The following is a 19793-nucleotide window of genomic DNA, read 5'->3' on the forward strand; positions in this document are numbered from 1 at the left end:
CCATCCCCAACCAATATCCTAAATATACCAACCAAAGCCATCCTTCCAACCCCCCCCCTTTCCCATTTCCCAGTCACCCAATGCCATATCCCTCCCCCATATTCCCAATCATCCGACATTACATCCCTGCCCCACCCACCTCACCATTACACAAAATTAAAAGTTATAGTACCTCGGCTCATCAAACACATGATACCGGTGCCCCCTAACTCCCTCCCCTCTAAACATCCTCGGGAACCTCCACCCCTCTGGCACCTCATGCTCCTCCACCCGTCTATCCCTTACATCCTCCGGCACACCCCAAGCAAACTTGCTGTCCTCCTCCGAGTTGGGAACCACAAACTTGGCCACCTGCAACTCGGTATCGGTGATGGTGCTCCTGCTCACACGGGCATAACCCGTCCTCCGGAGACCCTTGAACAAGATGTACTCGCACCAGCGGTCCCAGTCCGTCTTGTCCACGTCGTGCATGCCGCTCACGTCGGAGACGTACGTGTTGTAATTGCCCTTGAGGGGCTCCGTGACGAGGTAAGACAACAAAACGCTGGGGCGGTTGGTGCTGCCCATGAGCTTGGAGAGATACTCTGACTGGAGACGACGGTCCTCGGGGTCCTCTTCCTGGCCAGAGTGGAAGACAAAGACGTCGACGAGGGTTCCGTAGACGTCAAGAGTGGCGTGAATGGCAGGAGCCAGCTCGCCGACCGGGCTGGGAAGGAGGTGATGGGTTGAGTTGACGATGGGGAATTTGGACAACAGAGCCGCGCCCCAGGTGTGCTTGTTGGGACCCGGACCATAGTCGACGTACATTCCAAGGTCTTCAGCAAGGAACTGAGTGGTGTCACGGTTGCCCATGATGACGCGCTGCAGATCAGACTCCAACAAACCAATCACATCAACCTCCATCTCCTTGATAAGATCGCGCATGCGATACTCGGAAGACCACATGTCGTTGTCGAGAGAGAAGTGAATCGTCCAGATGCCAGCCGTGAAAAGGCGGTCCTTGGCGTGGTAAGGCTTGTAGTCGTTGGTAGGGAAGCGCAGGAAGTTGGCGGAGAGGAACAAGAGGTTGAGAACACCAAGAACGCCAAAATGATACTTCCTGTGGTGAGTGTTGACAGGACGGATGACACCAACCTTTTTCTTGCTGCTGCTGTTGTTTTTGGCCTGTTGGGAAATGAGATCAAAGAGCCCAATGCCGAGTGCCAGCATCATGGTGATCATGATCCAGTCAGTATGCTCCCGAACCAGCGGGCCACCAGGCACAAAGGCATAGGCGACAACCCAGACGTGGAAGAGAACCAAGAAATTGTAGATGAGGAAGCCGAGACCAAAAGTGGCCGCAGGGCTCTTCTTGGCAGCGTTGCCAATCATGGGAACAGCGATGGCCATGAGGTAGGCAGCCAAAGTCAAGCCACCGTAGTAACCACGCCATTGCTCATAGAGAGTAAGGTAGGCAGCACCAATGCAGCCCAGACCGTATGCAGTCCAGCTCGTGGCAAAACCAGGTCGGAGGACGCCGATGAGAATACCAACAGTCGTGGCAGCGATTGTGTACCAGCCATGGACATTGGAAACAGGTCCTCGGATCGGATAACCATCCCAAACCCAGAGGATCATGGTGCTGGTGTCAGAGAGAAGGGAATGCAGACCGAAGAACAGACCGCCAATCCCGATAGCAGACAGAACAGACGATCCACTCTTCTTCTCGGTCGTGTTGCCACCCTGGTGAGGGCCACGGCGAGTGAACCTCAGGGCGGCAAGAATAGCAAGGAAGAGACCAGTGGCGTTCCAGCCACCGTTCTCAGCATGCATGATGGGCCAGATGGGATTGTTTGTGTACCAAGCAAACTTGGCAACAGACGACATGAGCAGACCAATGGTCCACGCAAGGATGCGAGCCTCAAGTCTGGTGGGCTGCACAGAGTCCGAATACCAGGTAGCAGCCCAGCTGAGACAACCCATGGAGACGCCAAAGCCAACAGTAAAGAGCCGGTAAACAGGGTCCTTGACCAGATAGGCGAGAAGGCCAGCGAGTGACAGAAGGTGAGTAATGCGCTGGTTGCTAACGATGAAAGAGCGCAACGGCCTGATGGCAAGCAGGAAAGGCGAAATAGTGGTCATGACGAGGGCCTCATAGCCGGAGATGCCCATGTGCCACAAGGGAAAGTCTATCGACGTGTCAGCTACATGGTTAGTACCAAAATCTTCCAAAAGTACTTACACCAGATAACCACACCCAAGCTGGTCAAGATGGACCAGAACACAAACTGTCACTGGTTAAATGGGCACTCATAAGCGCATTGTGGACACCACTTACGCCATGGTAAACATCAGCCGCAATGTCGAGGAACTCGCCAAAGCGGAATCCGGCAGAATAGACACCACCAGTGGCCTGTTCCTTCCTAGGCGCATTGTTAGCTTACGGTGGGGGCTGACCGGTATATAAGACAGGCTTACTCCTTTTCAAGCACAGCAGTGGGCACAGAAGAGTGGTTGACTCTGCTAACTGTTTTAGAACCAGCCTTTCGACATAACATTTGGTCTTGGGTATTGTACAAGCCCATTGTACAAATGGGTTGAGGCTATCTTGGGAGCCATTGGACGTACCCCTTGCTCGCGCCCTTCACATCCCGGATTGTGATCTCGAGCGAGTCAAAGTCCAGAGCAGTCACGGCGTCAAAGGACACATCGAGGACAATCAAGGCCCATTCGAAGAAAGCGTAGATGGTGTACGCTACACGTGTTAGTGTCAGACATTTCCGTTCCGATTCGACATGACCTACCTCCCGCAACACGGTGAACCTTGTGTTGGATGAAAAAGTACACCAACGGCACCAGAGTACCGAAGAAAGCGCCCGCAATGTATTTCCTGTACTTGATCGCTTTGGCATTCGGGGGACTGAGCGCAATGCAGCCGGTTGTCCACGGAATCGTAAAGACAATGTACGAGATCATAAGAATATCGTGCCAGTCATGGTCGTCGGTAGACGTGATGTAGGTCCACCCGCCGCATGTGAGAGTTCGGATGATGCCGGACCATCCGATCAGCTTCGGTAGCGTTCGGCCGGGCTTCGCGGTCAACAGATACCATAACCCGACGAGAGCAAATCGAGGACCTGATGATGGTAGGCTCGGTGTCAGTGCCGAGCCGGACTGACCAGCCAAGGGAGAGAGGCCGTGGGCACATACCGGAGGTAATGGCAATGAACAGCATGAAGATGGACCGTTCAGGATAACGGTCACCAATGGTGGCCGACACAGAAGGGAACCATTCTTGCGGATAGCCGTACCACTCGTTCTGGACAATCTTGTGGTAGTGAAGAGCAGACCCAATGACGAGGGCGCTCAAGAAAGCCACTGGGATCCGGAGGAGCCGGGAATGGTCAGCAAAAACAAATGCTCCGTCCGATAAGGTGAATCAGGTTACACACAGGAGGCAGCGACAGTGTGCGACCAGCTCACCCACTGGCCATTAAAAGACAGGACGACGCCTGCGTCCTTGTCCTTGTAGGAGCGGGACGACGACGACGCCATTGTGGCCGTGTCCGTGTCGACGCGGCGCGGGGTTCCGGACGAGGGTTCAAGCTCAGGCCAGGCCAAGGGCAGGGCAAGGGCAGAGGATCCGATAAGACGTGTGTGTTTGGTTGGGAGATGGGATCAAGCGCTGGGATACATCGCCGTGGGCAGTAGCAGTCAGTGTCTGCAGAAAAGAACAGATGGAGGAGAAGGGAAGAAATGTCACAGCTTGGTCTTGGCCCAACAGTTGCTGTGCATCGAGAGACGAAGGGAAGGATCGAATTGGACAGGATGGCGAGACAACACCAAGAGCGCCAGAAACCTCGGCGCGATCCGCATTCAGAGAAATCCACAGGCGCCAAGCCGTTGACCCGACTGCATGGCCCCTGCAGCCACGGTGAGCGTCGGTGAGCCACAGGCAGAGCCCAGGTGAACAGGGCCCCACTAAAAAGTTCAACACCAGCCCATGGCAACAAGCTTCCACCATTCCATTTCTCAGAACATCTCCAAGCTTTGCGTAATCCACCCAGCACTGCAACTGCACCGTCGTTTCCCTATCGCAACCAACCCAGCGCATTTCAGACCTGTTTTAGAATCCATAACCATGGGTGGCGCCGCAGAAAAGGCCCGCTTCTACCTCGAGCGAGCAGCTCCCGAGCTCCGCGAGTTTGAAGAAAAAGAGATCTTCACCAAGGTACATTCCCCCGTCGCCTCTAGCTCTGTCACTCTCTTTTCAATGCGCTGACCTCCAAAACTCCAGGAGGAAATCCGCTCCCTCGTCGTCAAACGCTCCGACTACGAGCACCTCATCCTCTCCCCTGGTACCAAACCAACCGACTTCCTCTCCTACATCTCCTGGGAAACCTCCCTCGACCGCCTCCGTGCCAAACGCTGCGCCCGCCTCAAAATCCGCAACTCCTCCTCCCACGCCTCCCAGGCACGCACCTTCAACATTTTCGAGCGCGCCGTCAACAAGCACCCGGGCTCCCTGCAGCTCTGGTTCGCCTACCTCGACTTCGCCGCCAGCGTCAAGGCCACAAAACGATGGAACCGCATCGCTACCCGTGCCATCCGCCTTCACCCGTCCGAGTCATCTCTTTGGGCTCTGGCTGGCCGTAGAGCCGCCAAGGCGGGGGATATGGAAAAAGCCCGGGCGCATTACTTGAGAGGGTGCCGGTTTTGCACCACGGAGCCAGACCTTTGGGTGGAGTACGCCAGGTGTGAGATGGAGTGGCTGCAGAAGATCGAGGCGAAGAAGGCTGGGAAGGGGGTTAGAAAGGGGGTTAATCCTGTCGAGGCGATCAAGGACACGGAAACGCTGCAAGAGGGGGATGTTATCGAATTTGACGAGGAGGATAGCGAGGATGAGGACATGGACGGCGAGTTGATGCTTCCTGATCCGGATGCCGAGGGTGCGGATGGGAAGCCAAAGAACAAGAAGGTCATGACAGAGGAGGAGACCAGGAAGATTGAGCAGAGCCCTGCGCTGAGTGGAGCGATACCAATGGCCATCTTCGACATAGCACGGAAGCAACAGTTCTTCGGGGCGAGGGCGGCCGAGATGTTTTTCGACATGTTTGCGCAGTTTGGCGGGGTGTCATCGCAGGAGAGGATTGTGGGGCATGTGCTGGGTGCGATGCAGGAGCTGTATCCTGGCCATGCTTGCACTGTCAGCTGCTGGATTAGACAGCCGGTTGTGGGTGTGAACGCGTTGAGTGTGGAGTTCCCCAAGGCGCTCAGGGAAGTGCTGGCGAGGCTGAAGAAGGGTCTGGAAGAGACAAACGACAAAAAGGCATTGGTAGAAAAGATGGTGAGCTGGTTCGACGGGGTTTTGGCCGTCGAGGGATTGGACGAGGGGATTAAGATCGTGTTGCAGCACACAAAGGGGTCGTTGGAACAGCAGGTTGCGAATTGATACCCAGATAAAATGATCAATGGAATTACAACTAGAGGTCGATGTCTTTACCGGGGTAAGGGTCATGATTTTCGCGCTCAAACTGTTCTGCCTCGTACCCCGCAAGCAACTTTCGGTCGATGACTATGTCAGGGTCTGGAGCTGGGGGTCATTCTCGTTAGCATGATTCCACCCATAATCATTACAGTAATCTGGTTCCGCCTCCCACAGCACGACTGACTATCCGCCAACAGCCATATCCGATAGTGCGAACCGAGGGGTGGCCCATCCGCCGAATCATGGGTCCGAAGATCGACTGGTGTTTCACCATGCAAGAGAAGCTACGGCCTCACCCTCTCTCGGCAACCGCCATAAGAAACTTCCACTCGGAAGCCGAGACCTTGCTGACGCTCAGCCTCGACTGCTTGATCATTTGCATCTTGTCCAGAGGCCCCCCGGGCGCGCCCAGTTCCCTGAGTTCTTTCAGCGTAATCGGCTTGTTGAACTTTTCGTGGAATTTGACGTGAACAACACTCCATTTGGGGTCGGAGGGCTTGGACTTTGGGTCGTAGTATGGCGCTTTGGGGTCGTGAGCAGACACTATCCAACACGTTAGTAAAGAGACCCTCGATAGAACACATTTGCCGTGAGCAACCTACGATCAGGCGAGTGCTCCTTTACAATCTCCATCGTCCCCACGATCCCGGGCTCCTTGCAGTTGGAGTGGTAAAAGAAGGCCAAGTCACCCTTCTTCATGGCTCGAAGGTTGTTGCGGGCGGCGTAATTGCGGATGCCTGGTGAGATGTTAGAAGGAGAATAAGTGGGAGACAACGGGAAGAGATCAGCATACCATCCCACGGCTCTGGCTCTGTCTTGGCCGCCAGGTCGTCAATCGAAAATTTGACATCAACACCGTTCTCATACCGAGACTCGGGCTCGGCTTTGAGAAGCCAATAGTTCTTTTCTTCGGACTCATCCGGGGCAGGAGAGGGTGAAGCTTCTTCAACCTCCTCCCTTTTGACGGCCTTTTTGGTTGCTTTTTTGGCTGGTGGTGAGGACTTATTAACCACAGGCTCTGTTTCCTGTTTTGAGGTCCTTGATTTCTTGGTGGATGGCTCGTCCTGAGCAGGATGTGAGCACGTTTGTGGTCCACTGATGATCAGATAATCTCAAGCCGAGAAGGGAAACCACGTACCTCTTCAGTTTTGATATCTGCCTTTGAGGCCTTCTCATTCTTCACAGCTTTGGGCTCAGTCTCATCCTCCGTCCTTTGCAGACGCATTGAACGCCGGCGCGGCTCAGGAGCTGCCACGGCTGGCTCCTCGGCATGGGTAGACTTTCTCTTCGGCATTGTGGAGGCTGCTGACGCAAACCGGACGGCTGCAAAACCTGAAAAATTCACTTTGGTTGTATGTGATGAAGGGGGACGGTCAGATCTGATTGGAAATTTAGATGGTCGTTGAGAGAGACCAGGCCCATGCCAAGCCAAGGATAGCCACCAGGGAGCGCACGCGACACGCGACGTTGCCCGGCCCTTTGGAACCATGGACTTGCGCTCCGCGAACTTACCGATCTCTTAGTTTATGCTTGATTTATATTCTGAAAGTCATTTGGTATTGAGAACTCATAACCGAATGACATGGCCACTCACTATTCTAGGTAATGGTGGGTGCGAATTGATCTGGCTGGTTTTGACGATGAAGGGTTGCCCTCCACAGAGCGGGTCTTGACGCCCGGATGGGACTCCCGAAGAGGATCCCAGACACCATCGGCCCGGGCCGAATTCAACCCCCGGGCATTGGGAGTCCGCGATATCTTGAGGAAGAGGAGAATTTTCTCCGGCAAGGTACATGCCTCAAATACTTTCATGAAATATCTGACATTTTCCTCGCTGGAAATGATCGTCTTCCCAATGACAACAGGTACCCGCCGCTGCCCATGCCCAAGGCAAAGTGACAATGATATTGTGAATCTGGGGTTGTTCTGCAGTGGGTAATCACGTCCCCTGGGCCACAAGTCCACAGAGCAAGCAAGGCAGGCAGGCAATCACGTCCTCTGAGGGGTTCCAGGAACGAAGTGCCGACGTGGGATCTGACGTGTTGTCAAAGAGGCGGATGTCACCAATGGAATGCATTCCCCCACGGATGGGAACAGCTGGTAGAGCGAGCCCATCGTTGCTTTTCGCTAGGTGCCCCCGGGCACTCCGGTTATTTGGACAGAATCAACAGTCGTCGAGATGAAATATCAGGATGGCCGATATACTGTTTGTATCATCACCACGACTTTGTTTCATCCAAGTTCTTCCGCTTGGGTCGACTTTTTCCCTGTTTCCCTGATGAGCACAAATCATTGCTTGAGCATTAGTTCACAAGCCCTGCGATATTGACTTGGTGAGTTGGTGAGTTGGTGACTTGACAGGTGTGGCTGCCCGAAGGCTTGGTTGTGGCCCTTGACGGCAGATAAGAATGAGCACCTCGCGGACAAAGCAGATCTTTTAGATTCGATATTCGACGAGTGCCTTGCGTGCGTAGAGAGCCCTGGTCTTCCTACATCGCCGCGCTGTGGTTTGTTTGGATGGCACGATGGCTGGACACAGCGGCCGGAGAGCAGGGGTCCGTGGAGGATTGACGAAACAAGCGGCTGGGGTTGATTGATCACCATTGCTGCCGAGCACACCAGGCCCTACCATTACCATACAACAGCGATTTCGGGCCACAAATCTTTGATGAAGATCAAGGGCAAATAGAAGTGGTGAATAAGGCCACGAAACATAGCAGGTCGGCCGGTGGGTATAAATGTGGTGGTAAGCGTGCCGTGACCCAAGAAGCACTTCAACCACACCGGATGTGGGGGAGGGGGCGAGGAGGGGGGAAAAGCCACGGGGGACTACGAAGAGCCAAAAAAAAAAGAGCACTTTGACGAGTCAACAACTTATGTAGTGTACCACCTCGCTGGAAAGAGAAACAGTACAAGGCACGGGAGCGCAATCTTTGTGACTGTGGACATGCAATCAAGACGCAGTAAGGAAACAGTTCGGAGTGGATGGGGACAGGCTGCCCGGATCTACCGTCAAGGTGAAGAGGGGAGGGGGAACCTGGAATGGGAAAGGGGGGGTCAGGTAGGTAGGTGGTGACGACCAAGAATCACATCAACGCTATGGACACCCACGCCCGGCCACAATCTGTGTCTTGCTCTTGTGCCTCGTGGGAAACACAAAAAAAAGACGGAAGAACGGAGGACGAGGACGGGGACGAGGACTGGGACAGAGGTACCAAAGGCATTTGAGTTTGGCTGGGCCGGGGTGGTGGAGGTGTTCGATGCCCTGTCAAATGGTCTGCTGGTCGGAGAATTTTTAGTGCCTGGCTGTAAAAGTGACTTTGGTGCTGAAGGTCAACCGACAATAAAATGGCCAACTGCCCACCTCCCCCCTTCGTTTCCTTTCCTGCTTCATTTCCCGTCTCATTTTTGCCCTTTTTTTCTTCCCCTTTCCACCGTCTGGATTGTTTTACAGCGTTGTTGCTGATTCTGCTGCCATATGAACAAGGCGTTGCTATCATTCTTCAAGTCCCTTTGCCCCAGAACGGACCCAGCGCTGTTAGTGCAAACGGCCAGTGGGAGCAGCACAAGAATAACAAGATGACAACGACAACATTTCCAGCGACACGTGGGAGATTGGGGAAACTGAGGGAGAGGGAATGAGAAACGATGTCATGATCACCAGATTCTCGACTACGACCAGCACTGGATGGATTGACGAGGATGGGCTCATTAGGGGTGGGAGGACCACCCAGGGCGAGCAGGCCAGGATCACCTCCACGACCCCAATCCACTTCGCTCAAATCCGGGGCCCTGGGAAACGGCCTGAATGAGATGGGACTGGCCATCAACATGCGACAACCTCCTCTGCTGGCAGTTCGACAACTGCAAGAGAGAAAGGGAATGAGCATGGCTGTTGTCATTTTCAGGCTGGAATGTGCGGCAAAAACAGGCACCAGACGATTGCTGGGCCAAGTCCAAGTCATGCGGTGATTATCGGCGGGGCAGCAATGCGGGAGGTGCGGCGGTCTGTCGGCGGTCAAGCGAGTCGCCAAATCTAGGCGCCGGTACATCTTGGGCGTCGGCAATGAGGACTCTTTCAATTCTGGCGACACTCTTCATACGGATTTCTCCTCATTTGTGTGACTTTTTTTCCGTCACCGAGCGCTGCTCTTTGAGTTTCACTGTGGAGCGATTGGCTGCTGGTCAGGCCAAAGCCCATCCACCCCATTATCAGCATCTCTGTCCCATCATTATCAAGACTTCAACGCCACCCATCCACCACTCTGTCACCGGGTCGGCTACCCCTGAGTATAAAGGGACATGGCTGCCCATCGGGAAACATGCCCATCGGGAAACATGCCCCTTCATTTATACTTCATCCTCCTCGAGCTCGCTCCCGCAACAACCATGGCACGAGCATCGTGAGACCCTTCCCAGGATGTCAAGATCACCATGAGACCCAGCAAGAACACCCTCACCTCCTATTCTGGCTTTCGAAAAGTGTGACGCTTTGTTGGATATTGGACGGCCAGAATTTCCCTGGTTTCTGAAGCCAAGGAATATCACTTTCGATGCATAAGGCGTCTCTGTGAATGACCTTGTCAGAAACGGCTGACAGGGCTGTGAGGTGCCATTGGAAAACGCTGGCCATGATGGTGAACGGCCAGAGCGTCAGAGGCTCAGACAGAGCCTTTGGTGGAAACACACGGTGCACGGGCCACTGTTTTGGATGTCGCGCCTCATCTGTGGCTCTGATTGGTCGTAGAGCGCGGGAGGGACCCGCATGACTAGGCCGTTTCAGGAGGGCCCCAAGGTTTGTCCGGCTGAAAAGCAACCAGCGTTCCTTTTCGCGGCGTGCGCTCTGTCACAGCACAGCACCACTGGACAGTGGACATCCGACAAGCACGCGCGACCTGGGTACTGAGGTAAGACCTGCCCTTTTGTTTCCCTCATCCACCCTATCCACCCCCGGCCTGCCGATTCGTTTCCGAACCTTATAGCAGAAGCCCGACGAGTGCCTTTTCCACGCCTCGAGCTGCAGGTCTGGCAAAAGCCGGGACTTCGTGGTGGTGACTGTGGAAGTCTCGAGGTTTGGGTGACCACCCGAGAGGCGCTGACGGCGAAAAATTCTCGCGGCTCCAGCATCAACCTCCGGACTCCTAGTTTCGAGTACGTCAAACCTTGGCCGTATGGCCTCCACTTTCTCATTCCTTCCCCGTGTCCCGGTGTTCGCCTGGCGGTTGCTGCTCGGGCAGGTGGTCCTGCTTGGAGCCGGCGGTTGTTTGGCTTTCCGGAGCCCGGTTGCTGGCTCCCGGCGGTGCTCCCGAATCGGCATCCATCCATCGCATTTGCGACAGCGGCAGTTTAGGCCGTCGCAAGAAGTCTGCGACTCCGGGCAGGCTCTGTCCCTGGTTTTTTTTTTCTGCTGCTGCCACCCTCTGCTGTTCCCTCTCTGTGGCCCTGTTGCTGCTCGCTTGGGTGGACCCAGCACCACTCCCCCCGGGCTGCCGCACCACACGCAAGCAGCAGAGCCCTGCACCCAGCGCCAGCCAGAATCCGGTGTCCCTGCCCCGTTTTAACCCACTGCACACACACACTCCTCTGCCATACCCGACCACCCACCGCGACGCGACTGATACTTGCTCCATCGCGACAAGTCTCTGCCGTGCGACTCTGCATCTTTATTCCATCGTTTCCCTTTGACTGGCACGTGCTTTTATCGAATTACGTCGTCGCTAACCGCCGGTCGCAAAGGGTTTTCATTGAAGCTGATGGGTGCGACTCTCCCGTCCTCGTTGCCGTAACCACCTTCCCCCCGAGCCTCCATCACACATCGCGACCGCCATGAGTTGGATAAACGACGGCGCTGTTCCCTCTCACAATGGCAACGGCTTTGCGATCGCCGACCCGGCTGCTGTTGCCGGCGTCATGATGGACCCTTCGGCCTTTATGGGAAATCCCGCCCAATTCAACCCGCAGTTCGCGAACCCCCAGCAACTCGCCATGCAGAATACCCCGATGCGCAATGCCTCGCCGTCGTTTCCGAACGCGATGTATCAGACCAACTCAGTCATCCCATCGAAACGGGCTCGTCCCAGAGAAGATAGCATTGGACAGTCACCGCGACAGGCACCTGGCATGCTGCCAACCTCACGCGCCGAGACACCCCAGCAGTCGCCGTTCCCGGGCTATCAACCACCAGGCATGGCGCAACAACAAGGTGGCCAGCCGTCCCCATATCCTCATCTTCAGCAAAACGGCTCGGCCAATGCTACTCCGTCTCCCATAATGAGCAACCAGATGCGGCCAGGCAGTGTGCCACAGAGGGTGTCGACCGCATCTCCCCATCCATTCTCGCCTGCCGCGCAACAATTCCCACAGACGTCGCCGGTTCCATCTGAGCACGGAGGAAACCCGCAGGCTTTTATGCAACAGAATGCTTTTCCACAAGGCTTTAATCCTCAATTCACGGCCCAATCTCCTGCGAGGCCGTCGCCGTCGCCCAATCCCATGGGAAACCCCATGATGGCTCAGCACATGACCCAGATGCAAGGTCAGCTTCCCCAGCAAATACAACAGATGCCTCAGCAAATGCAAAATCCAATGGCGGGTCAGATGCAAAACATGATGCTGCAGCAACAGATGGGCCAAGGGCGCGGCGCAATGGATCCCCAAAAACAGCAGCAACTTCTGTATCAAATGCAGATGCAGCAGCAGCGGTCACTACAACAGCAAATCAATGCTCAGAACATGATGCAAATTGCTCCAAACACAAACTTGACACCGGCTCAAATCCAAGCCCAAGCTCACGTCCAGGCTCAAGTTCAGCACCAAGCTCAGCAGAGGAATATGATGGCCGGCAGACCAGGTGTTCCGAACGGACAAATGCCACCAGGAGGAATGAGGCCCCAACAAGGCATACCGGCACAACAGTTTTTGAGGCAGGTTCCTCCAGCCCAGTTTCTGAATCAACTCCGCGCCTTTTTTGCCTCGAGCGGTCAGGTGATGGACCAAACGCTTCCCACCATTGGGAACCAGCCTATCGATCTACAAGCTTTGTTCCACGCAGTCATGAAATTTGGAGGATACCGCGCCGTCACACAATCAAATGGTTGGGTCCAGGTATCCATGGCCCTGAATATCCACCCGCAGCAAGTACCGGCGGCACCCTCCCACTTCAAAGCAATCTACGAGCGGTGGCTGTTCAAGTATGAGGAAATGGTCAAGATGCGCATGCAGCAGGGAGGGATGCAGAAGGCTCCGCAGATGGCCCCAGGAACGCCTACTAAGATTATGCCTCCTGGCCAGATGCCGGGGCAGATGATGCAGCCCGGTCAGCCATCACCACTCCAACAAGGTCCGATGCCGTCGCCAGCCAAGCCTCCGGGTGGACAGCAAGCCGGCATGAACGGTTTCCCGGTTCACGGTCAACAGCCCATGATGCCCAGCCAGACCCACCAACAGCGCCACAGCTTGTCCAGAAGCATACAGGCCACGCCCACGAATGAGGACTTTTCTATGCAGTCTCCTGCCCAAGGAAAACCTGGCAGCATGTCTGTCCCCGGCTCGGCGCAGGCAGAAAATCAGGGAATGGCTGAGGAATTGGCGGGCACCGCCAAGTTTGCCGCCCCCTTTGTCACGAATCCCGAGGAGTATATGCCGTCTTCTCGGGAACACATATCATATGGAGGAGTTGACGCTAGCCTGATAAAGGTTGGCCAGGAGCTCCAAAACGCCATGATCGACCTGCCAGCTGCCTATGAACTCGGGAATGTCGATCTCCATGCCATCACCAAGAGTCTCCAAAGCGGCATTCATGGTGAAGTTCGGCTTGCCCTCGATGTCCTTGCAAGGATTACGGCCAGTGACTTCCACTCTTTCGCGCCGACCAACACTATCCCTATCCCTCAAATTGAACTCAAGTTCTGCCCCGAGCTGGTAGAGGCGCTGGTGGACTGCGCAGAAGAGCAGATTGAGCTACTCGCCGAAAGTTCGGAGGAAGCGTCCAACGAGATTGTTATTTCACCCTATGAGGATATTGTCCGGGCTTGTCGCATCGATAGGCTTACCGTCAAAAGCATCCCGGTCCATGGTTCCTCGGAGTATGACCTTGAGCGTGCGGCTGACAGGCTCATATGCATCACAACTATCTTCCGCAACATGTCCTGGCGCGATGATAACCATCCGGCTCTCGCCGATGAAGCCGTCATCAAGTTGTTGTGCGTGGTCATTAGATACATGGGAACCCGCGAAATGCTGCTTCGGAGCAACGCAAACACACTGGATATCATGAAGGATCTGGTCACACTACTCAGCAACATTGCTGGTGCGATTGAAATACCAGGGCGAGAACAGGCCTTTTGCTTGTTGCAATTTCTGCTCGCCTTTGCACCCAATCCACCCCCGACGATGGTGAACGGCAAGCTGTACTTTTCAGTCTACGACCCTCGGTCGCACCCCTATCTCCCACACGCCGTTGATTCGCTGGCCAAACTACTCGCGCGGGACGAACCGAATCGGACACACTACACGGCCATCTTCACGAATGAGTCTATGCTCAACACGTCTCCACCCTGCGAACTGCTCACCAGAGCCTTTGCGCTTGCTATCGCCCCTATTCCCGACTGCACCAAGGAACCTCGCCACCCGTTGCCCCCGCTCGTCGAGGTTCGGAAACCCATCATCATGCAAGGTCTCCTCGCTGCCGACATCATGGCAGGGCTGGCGCCGGAGTTTGACAGCGGAGTGGCGCGATCATGGCTGGCCTCGGGCAATGGGTTTGCGCAGAACTTGTATGCGCTCGTCCGGCAAATCAGCAGTCTGTACGAAAGCCAGGCTATGAGGCCAGGGCGTGGCCCGCCAAAGCGAGATGCCGAGCTCGTCTACATCTCGTCGGTCGGCATCAACTTGATCAGGAGGTTGTGCGAGAAGGCTAGGGACCCCCACCGCCCAGCAGGTGAGAGCGGTATTCCGCCCGAGATCCTGCCGGCGAGGGAAAGTGTTTTGCAGGCTCTGCAGATGCATGCCAGGGAATGGACCGTGGAAGGGATGTTGACTGACTTGGTCGCGTATGCCCGCCTGGTCCGCTGAAGCATCCTCATTGGGTAGTTTTCTGTATATGTTGTAACCTATCAACCCTTTTTTGAAAAGTGTGTTGTTCATGGCGGTACTCTTTTTTCGGCGTTAGTTTAGCGAGCGAGCGTGGTTTTGGGCGCTTGGGTCATGGTTGAGTGGCTCATCTGGATAGAAAGAGAGATCTTGTTTTGCGTCTATATGTGAGGGGGGTCTTGGACAGCGACTTTTCGACAGGGGCAGCCAACGATTGGTATGATATGTGTTGTATGGATCTTTATTTCGGTGTGATTTGGAAAAAAAGGATAGGTGTGGTAGGACTGGTTAAGGGGCGGTTTACATAGGTAGTCACAGTATTGAAACTGTGAGGCGTATTGAACATTTTGTCGCTTTGTTTGCATGTCGTACTACTATCGTCCCGTCGATCGATGTTCGGCAGTGTGTTGCAGCAAAATTCGGTCACTGACCGATCTTGAGGTTCAATGGACCCTAGATTGTATCATACAACTACCGTCGTCCTCCAGCATGGGGGTATATCATTTTCCATCTCCAGAACTGCATCTTGGCCTCCTGATATCATACACGGCCTCCCGTCTCCCGGCATTCACCCATTACAACCCCCTCTCCTCCAGGAAAGCAACAATCTCTGACCTATGGTGCCCCTATTTCCCTCAGCATCAGCGTTCCCATACTCGTCTTCTTGTCGGATGCAAACTCACCCGAACTTCCACATGCCCCGTCAAACTGTTGACTCTGATGTCGTTTGGCGACAGATTCAGCGCCTTGGCAAGCTCCTGCTTGAAGGCTATCCTGTTCCCCTCGATCTTTTTGATGATTGTGAGCTTGAAATTGCCGCCGCGCTTGGCGTCCTGGTAGACTGAGTAGTTGTTTGTGCGGGAGCGGCCGAGGGCGAAGGGGAAGTATGTCTTTTGGCTTTGTCTTGGGAGGGATTGTGGTGGGGATGAGGAGGGTTTTTGGGGTTGGCTGGGAGCTGTGGAAAGGAACTGTCTGAGGAGGGGCGTGAGGGTTGGTTGTTGCCGGAGGAGGCGGGAGGGGAGGAGGGTTGGTCGAAGCATTGTGATGTTGTGGTGTTGTTGTTTCTGGTGAGGCACACTCGGGGTGGTGATTCGGGTGGGCGGGTTAAGCAAGGTCAACGGACCGGATTGTGGTGGTGGTCGTCGTCGCAAGTGGCTGTCGTACTGATGCTATCTCGAAGCTCTCTTCGCGACTGCTGCATCGAAAAATGGTCGGTGCTCGGCGGAACAAATGGCCGGCGGCCGCCCGCAACAGTTTGGAGGGGACACAGACATGGCGGGGGCATGTCAAAGCAAAAGCTTGAGGCGCACAGACCACATCTCTTCCCAATGCGGGTTGCCCACTGGAGGAGCATCGCACTTTGCAATTTTTGACCCCACCAAAGAGAGCGAAAGATACCCTCACTGAAAATTGGTCGGCTTTGTCAATTCGGCTCTTCTTTTCGCTCCCCCTGCCAGTACCCGACCACGTCCTCGTAGCCCCTCGATCGACCGACCGACCGAGACCTGCGATACGCCCCCAACCGACGGAATCGATTATTTTTCACGACTTCGTCACTCCCAACTCGGAGGATCTCATCACAACAACAACGACACCACAGCCCATCACCATCATGGCTTCCACCACCGCCAGCGGCGGGTCCGAGTACGACCTGCTCAACAAGCTCGCCCCCAACCTCGACCGCCACATGATCTTTCCCCTTCTCGAGTTCAGCGCCAGCCAGCTTGTTGACGAGGATGGACAGGTCAGGGATGAAGCCAAGGCGCGCCAAATCACACAGGCCAAGTTTGCGCTCACGAAGCGCACCAACATGACCGACTACGTCGCCAACCTGTACTGCGAGCTCGAAGGCCTCGACGAAGCCCCCGCCGAGTACACCGAGAGGAAAAAGCAGGTCTTCAGCCAGCTGGAGAAATACGAGCAACAGACCGCAAAGATCACAGAGCTCCTCGAGCGCGACGACGTTGTTAATGCCCTCCGAAGCGACAAGGTGGCCAACTTGGAGTTCTTGAAGCGGGAGCACGATGTAAGACTTGGTACTGTGCATATTGGGAAGGAAAGTTGTGGTGCTGACTAGAGTGGTTGGACAACAGGTCACCATCGACATGGTCAACGCCCTCTTCGACCTGGGCAACCTTCAGTATAGCTGCGGTAACTACGGTGACGCCACTGAGACCCTCTACCGCTTCCGCGTCCTTTCCACAGACAACGACAAGGTCGCCTACGCCACATGGGGTAGACTGGCTTGCGAGATCCTCACCATGAGCTGGGAGTCGGCGTTGGAGGAGGTTCAAAAGGTCCGCGAAGTTATCGACTCGAAGCTGTCGCAAAACCCCCTCGCCCAACTGCAACACCGGACTTCCCTCATCCACTGGGCTCTCTTCCCCCTCTTCAACTACGACAAGGCCCGTGAGCCCATCCTCGACCTCTTCTTCAACGCCGGATACATCAACACCATCCAGGCCAACTGCCCTTGGATCCTGCGCTACCTTGCCGTGGCTGTTATCACCAACCGCACCAAGGCTAAGAACATGGGGGTCCAGCAGAAGCAGATGAAGGACATTGTCCGCATCGTCAAGCAGGAGGCCTACGAGTACCAGGACCCCATTACCCGCTTTGTACACGCCCTGTGCATCGACTTCGATTTCGAGGAGGCCCAGCAACAGCTCGTCCTTGCTGAGGAGGTCCTCCGCGGCGACTTCTTCCTTCTTAATCATGCTGATGAGTTCGTCGACTCGGCCAGACATCTCATCTTCGAGAGCTACTGCAAGATCCACGCCCGTATTTCCCTTACCGACCTCAGCGCACGGTTGGGTCTCAACGCCGAGGCTGCCGAGAAGTGGATTGTCAACCTGATCCGCGACACCAGGTTGGACGCCAAGATTGACTACAAGGAGGGTACAGTCGTCATGAACCACCCACCGACCTCTGTCTACCAGCAGGTGATTGAGAAGACAAAGGGCGGTTTCTTCCGGACACAGGTTTTGACTTCCGCGGTTGGTGGCAGGTCATAAGGGAGAGGAGATGGTTGAGGATGTGCTTGCTGTAGAAGGAGATGCCGGGACCATGACATTTGCTTTTGTTACCCCTTCACAAGAGAGAGAGAATGGGGGAACTTCTCTCATCATCCATCCGGAAAGCCGGAGAGAGAAGATGGGAGCTCCACGGGTTTGGCGGGTGGGGAGGCGGCGCGGCGTCAATCTAGACATTTCTGGGTGAGGAATAGGAGGAGACAAAGCAAAAATGGTTGATGTCTTTGCATTGCTCTCACGGTTTACCACAGTGGAATTGGAAGCGATGTAATATACCTCATTATCAGGCGTATTGACAAAAATGGCTTAATGGACTGTTTTGAATGAAGCTTTTCTGGTGTGTGGCTCTGTAACAAAAACTCAAGGCTTGATGAGCAACCCAGAAACGGTGTCATCTTTCTCATAGGAGCGAGCAAATGTCCAGGAGACAGACTTTCATGCCATCTCTGGAATATTTCGCTTCACTCCATCTGCCTCAGCCTTCCATCAAGAAGAAGTGAAATGACACCATTTCCCAGCGTCTCATTTCAGCACTTTCAACCGCCATAAAAACTGGCAGACCACCACTCGCCGGAGCCGGTCACATGAAGAGCGTTTGCCACACTTGCTCACGCAGACCTGCATACTCTTCTCGTCTCACTGTGCCAAGGCAGAGCCTGGTCTTTTCTACCGTACTTAGAAGAGTCTCTTGCCACGACGTGCTTCCCCTCTCTTCCTCTTCCTCCACCTTCATTGCCGGTTTCTCGGCGTCCTTGACCCTAGTCTTCCCAAGAGGCAAAAGGACTTCTAGAACATCATCGTCCCTTCAGACATCAAAATGCCCCCTGAACGGCATTTCCGGGTTCAACTTTGGTACTGCGTAAGACCTTCTCCGTTCCAACCCTACCCGTCGGGCGAATCTGCGGGTTTGACTTGAGGATGATGTTAAAATAACCATAGCACCGACGCGGCGGAGGTTCTTATAACGAGCAAACACCTGTTTGTTTGGATCTTCACTGCCAGCATGTGGGGCCTTGCGAGCTGTGTATTGTTCAAAATGAATGGGTCCCTCGTTCCTGATCGTGAGTACTTGATGAAGGGTTTGTTTGAGGAGGGCGTGTTGCTGGATTGTGTAGAGTGTTTGGAAAGATGTTTGTTGTGGTGTGGACGTGCGGGGACAGATCTCAGCTTTATGCATCACTGCATATTATTTGATGAGATGACCCTGTGAGATGTAGTCAGAAACTTGCGGATAGTTCCTCACTTGAGAAATACACAATGATAGGCATCCAGGCATGCCACGTTTGGCTCTTCATGACAGGGGCTGCTGCTGCACAGCCATGCTTACCTACCTGCCTCACCGAATTGAGGCAAGCAGCGATCTTTCCGTGCAGCTTCTTGTTTCCATCCCTCTGCTCTGCTTTCCCCTACTTTCGGAAGGCAAACTTTTCTCAACACTTGATCGCCTCAAAAGCATTCTGCCTTCTGTCTTGCAGCCCAACAAGTCCTGTTTTGTCATGCCTCGCTCACAGATACGGAACGCGGTCAGGAGGTCAGTGAGAAAGGCCAAACCGGTACCTTCCGGTCGTCAAGGGGAGGGTGGTACGCCACCTGAGGAGGATAAGGGCGATGAAAACTACCAGTGTGGGGAGTATTGGTTTTGCGTAAGCTTGTTGTACAGGTTTTGCTGAGTGTATGCTAAATCTGACTGGGGGTTTAGCACCGCTGTGGTGAGGGGCCGTATACGTTGTTTGAACACGATTGTGAGAGCGGGGAGTGTGGACATCATGCTCGGTGTTCGAAATGTCACGTTGAGTGGGGGTGTGCGTGAGTGTGGTGGGTGGTGGCTAATATGTGTGCCGTTCGAGGTTGAAGAAGTGTAGCAAGTCTCAGTTTGCCGATAACATAACATGTCGATTGAATGCAGGTACCAACTACAACTGGCCAAAGATCATATACTCTTCTCAAGTAAATTATCTACCATGACGAATGGAAATCGCCCAAGGCAAATACTGAAATTTTGAGATGTGTTCTGTTGTTCTGAGGCAGAACTGGTAAACGGTATCTAGCAGTTTGGGGTGATCAGCTGATACTGAGCAAGTGGCTCTGGAAGGCGCAGCTCTCATGCCGCCCAACTCACTTCTCTTCCACTGGGAGCGCAAGAGATGTGATAGCAAATGGTGCGGAGATTCTCTAACCATCTCTTTTCGCGCTCAGGCTCTACT

At 54.5% G+C, this 19793-nt stretch overlaps 6 protein-coding genes across 6 annotated transcripts; 3 read left to right on the forward strand and 3 right to left on the reverse strand.

Moving 5' to 3' along the window:
• Positions 1-67: 67 nt before the first annotated feature.
• Positions 68-5096, reverse strand: CWH43. The gene is made up of 8 exons (XM_062947485.1): positions 3432-5096; positions 3190-3357; positions 2784-3116; positions 2608-2734; positions 2458-2499; positions 2318-2402; positions 2222-2267; positions 68-2168 (listed from the first exon to the last, which is right to left on the reverse strand). The coding sequence occupies exons 1-8, from the start codon at positions 3532-3534 to the stop codon at positions 157-159; spliced, it is 2916 nt and encodes a 971-aa protein (XP_062798458.1). The 5' UTR covers positions 3535-5096; the 3' UTR covers positions 68-156.
• On the forward strand, positions 3440-5523 carry UTP6 (U3 snoRNP protein). The gene is made up of 2 exons (XM_062947484.1): positions 3440-4210; positions 4277-5523. The coding sequence occupies exons 1-2, from the start codon at positions 3983-3985 to the stop codon at positions 5429-5431; spliced, it is 1383 nt and encodes a 460-aa protein (XP_062798459.1). The 5' UTR covers positions 3440-3982; the 3' UTR covers positions 5432-5523.
• On the reverse strand, positions 5473-8246 carry QC764_502200 (uncharacterized protein). Its single transcript, XM_062947483.1, has 5 exons — positions 6606-8246; positions 6261-6531; positions 6070-6204; positions 5764-6010; positions 5473-5572 (listed from the first exon to the last, which is right to left on the reverse strand). The coding sequence occupies exons 1-5, from the start codon at positions 6954-6956 to the stop codon at positions 5560-5562; spliced, it is 1017 nt and encodes a 338-aa protein (XP_062798460.1). The 5' UTR covers positions 6957-8246; the 3' UTR covers positions 5473-5559.
• Positions 8247-10232: 1986 nt separating this feature from the next.
• QC764_502190 (uncharacterized protein) lies at positions 10233-14539 on the forward strand (the record flags this gene model as incomplete). The annotated part of the gene is made up of 3 exons (XM_062947482.1): positions 10233-10262; positions 10491-10618; positions 11299-14539. The coding sequence occupies 3 exons, from the start codon at positions 10233-10235 to the stop codon at positions 14537-14539; spliced, it is 3399 nt and encodes a 1132-aa protein (XP_062798461.1).
• Positions 14540-14984: 445 nt separating this feature from the next.
• img2 (54S ribosomal protein img2, mitochondrial) lies at positions 14985-15811 on the reverse strand. Its single transcript, XM_062947481.1, has 2 exons — positions 15241-15811; positions 14985-15183 (listed from the first exon to the last, which is right to left on the reverse strand). Exons 1-2 carry the CDS (start codon positions 15595-15597, stop codon positions 15133-15135), a joined length of 408 nt encoding a protein of 135 aa, XP_062798462.1. The 5' UTR covers positions 15598-15811; the 3' UTR covers positions 14985-15132.
• A 358-nt stretch (positions 15812-16169) lies between these two features.
• INT6 (eukaryotic translation initiation factor 3 subunit E) lies at positions 16170-19603 on the forward strand (the record flags this gene model as incomplete). The annotated part of the gene is made up of 3 exons (XM_062947480.1): positions 16170-16583; positions 16651-18448; positions 18529-19603. The coding sequence occupies 2 exons, from the start codon at positions 16170-16172 to the stop codon at positions 17569-17571; spliced, it is 1335 nt and encodes a 444-aa protein (XP_062798463.1). The 3' UTR covers positions 17572-18448; positions 18529-19603.
• Positions 19604-19793: the final 190 nt, after the last annotated feature.

This window comes from Podospora pseudoanserina, chromosome 5 (genome assembly GCF_035222485.1).
Source record: "Podospora pseudoanserina strain CBS 124.78 chromosome 5, whole genome shotgun sequence".
Lineage (NCBI taxonomy): Eukaryota > Fungi > Ascomycota > Sordariomycetes > Sordariales > Podosporaceae > Podospora > Podospora pseudoanserina.

Bases quoted from the DNA above. Each gene is read 5' to 3' on its own strand.
- CWH43 (XM_062947485.1), bottom strand. From the start codon at position 3,534: ATGGCGTCGTCGTCGTCCCGCTCCTACAAGGACAAGGACGCAGGCGTC. The intron at 3,117-3,189 runs GTATGTGCCCAC...TACCATCATCAG, and splicing joins GTTCATTGCCATTACCTCCG to GTCCTCGATTTGCTCTCGTC. The intron at 2,735-2,783 runs GTAGGTCATGTC...TAACACGTGTAG, and splicing joins GGTTCACCGTGTTGCGGGAG to CGTACACCATCTACGCTTTC.
- QC764_502200 (XM_062947483.1), bottom strand. From the start codon at position 6,956: ATGGTTCCAAAGGGCCGGGCAACGTCGCGTGTCGCGTGCGCTCCCTGG. The intron at 6,532-6,605 runs GTACGTGGTTTC...CATCCTGCTCAG, and splicing joins CAGATATCAAAACTGAAGAG to GACGAGCCATCCACCAAGAA. The intron at 6,205-6,260 runs GTATGCTGATCT...ACATCTCACCAG, and splicing joins AGAGCCAGAGCCGTGGGATG to GCATCCGCAATTACGCCGCC.
- UTP6 (XM_062947484.1), top strand. From the start codon at position 3,983: ATGGCAACAAGCTTCCACCATTCCATTTCTCAGAACATCTCCAAGCTT. The intron at 4,211-4,276 runs GTACATTCCCCC...CCAAAACTCCAG, and splicing joins AAAAAGAGATCTTCACCAAG to GAGGAAATCCGCTCCCTCGT.
- img2 (XM_062947481.1), bottom strand. From the start codon at position 15,597: ATGCTTCGACCAACCCTCCTCCCCTCCCGCCTCCTCCGGCAACAACCA. The intron at 15,184-15,240 runs GTGAGTTTGCAT...TGAGGGAAATAG, and splicing joins CGGGGCATGTGGAAGTTCGG to GGGCACCATAGGTCAGAGAT.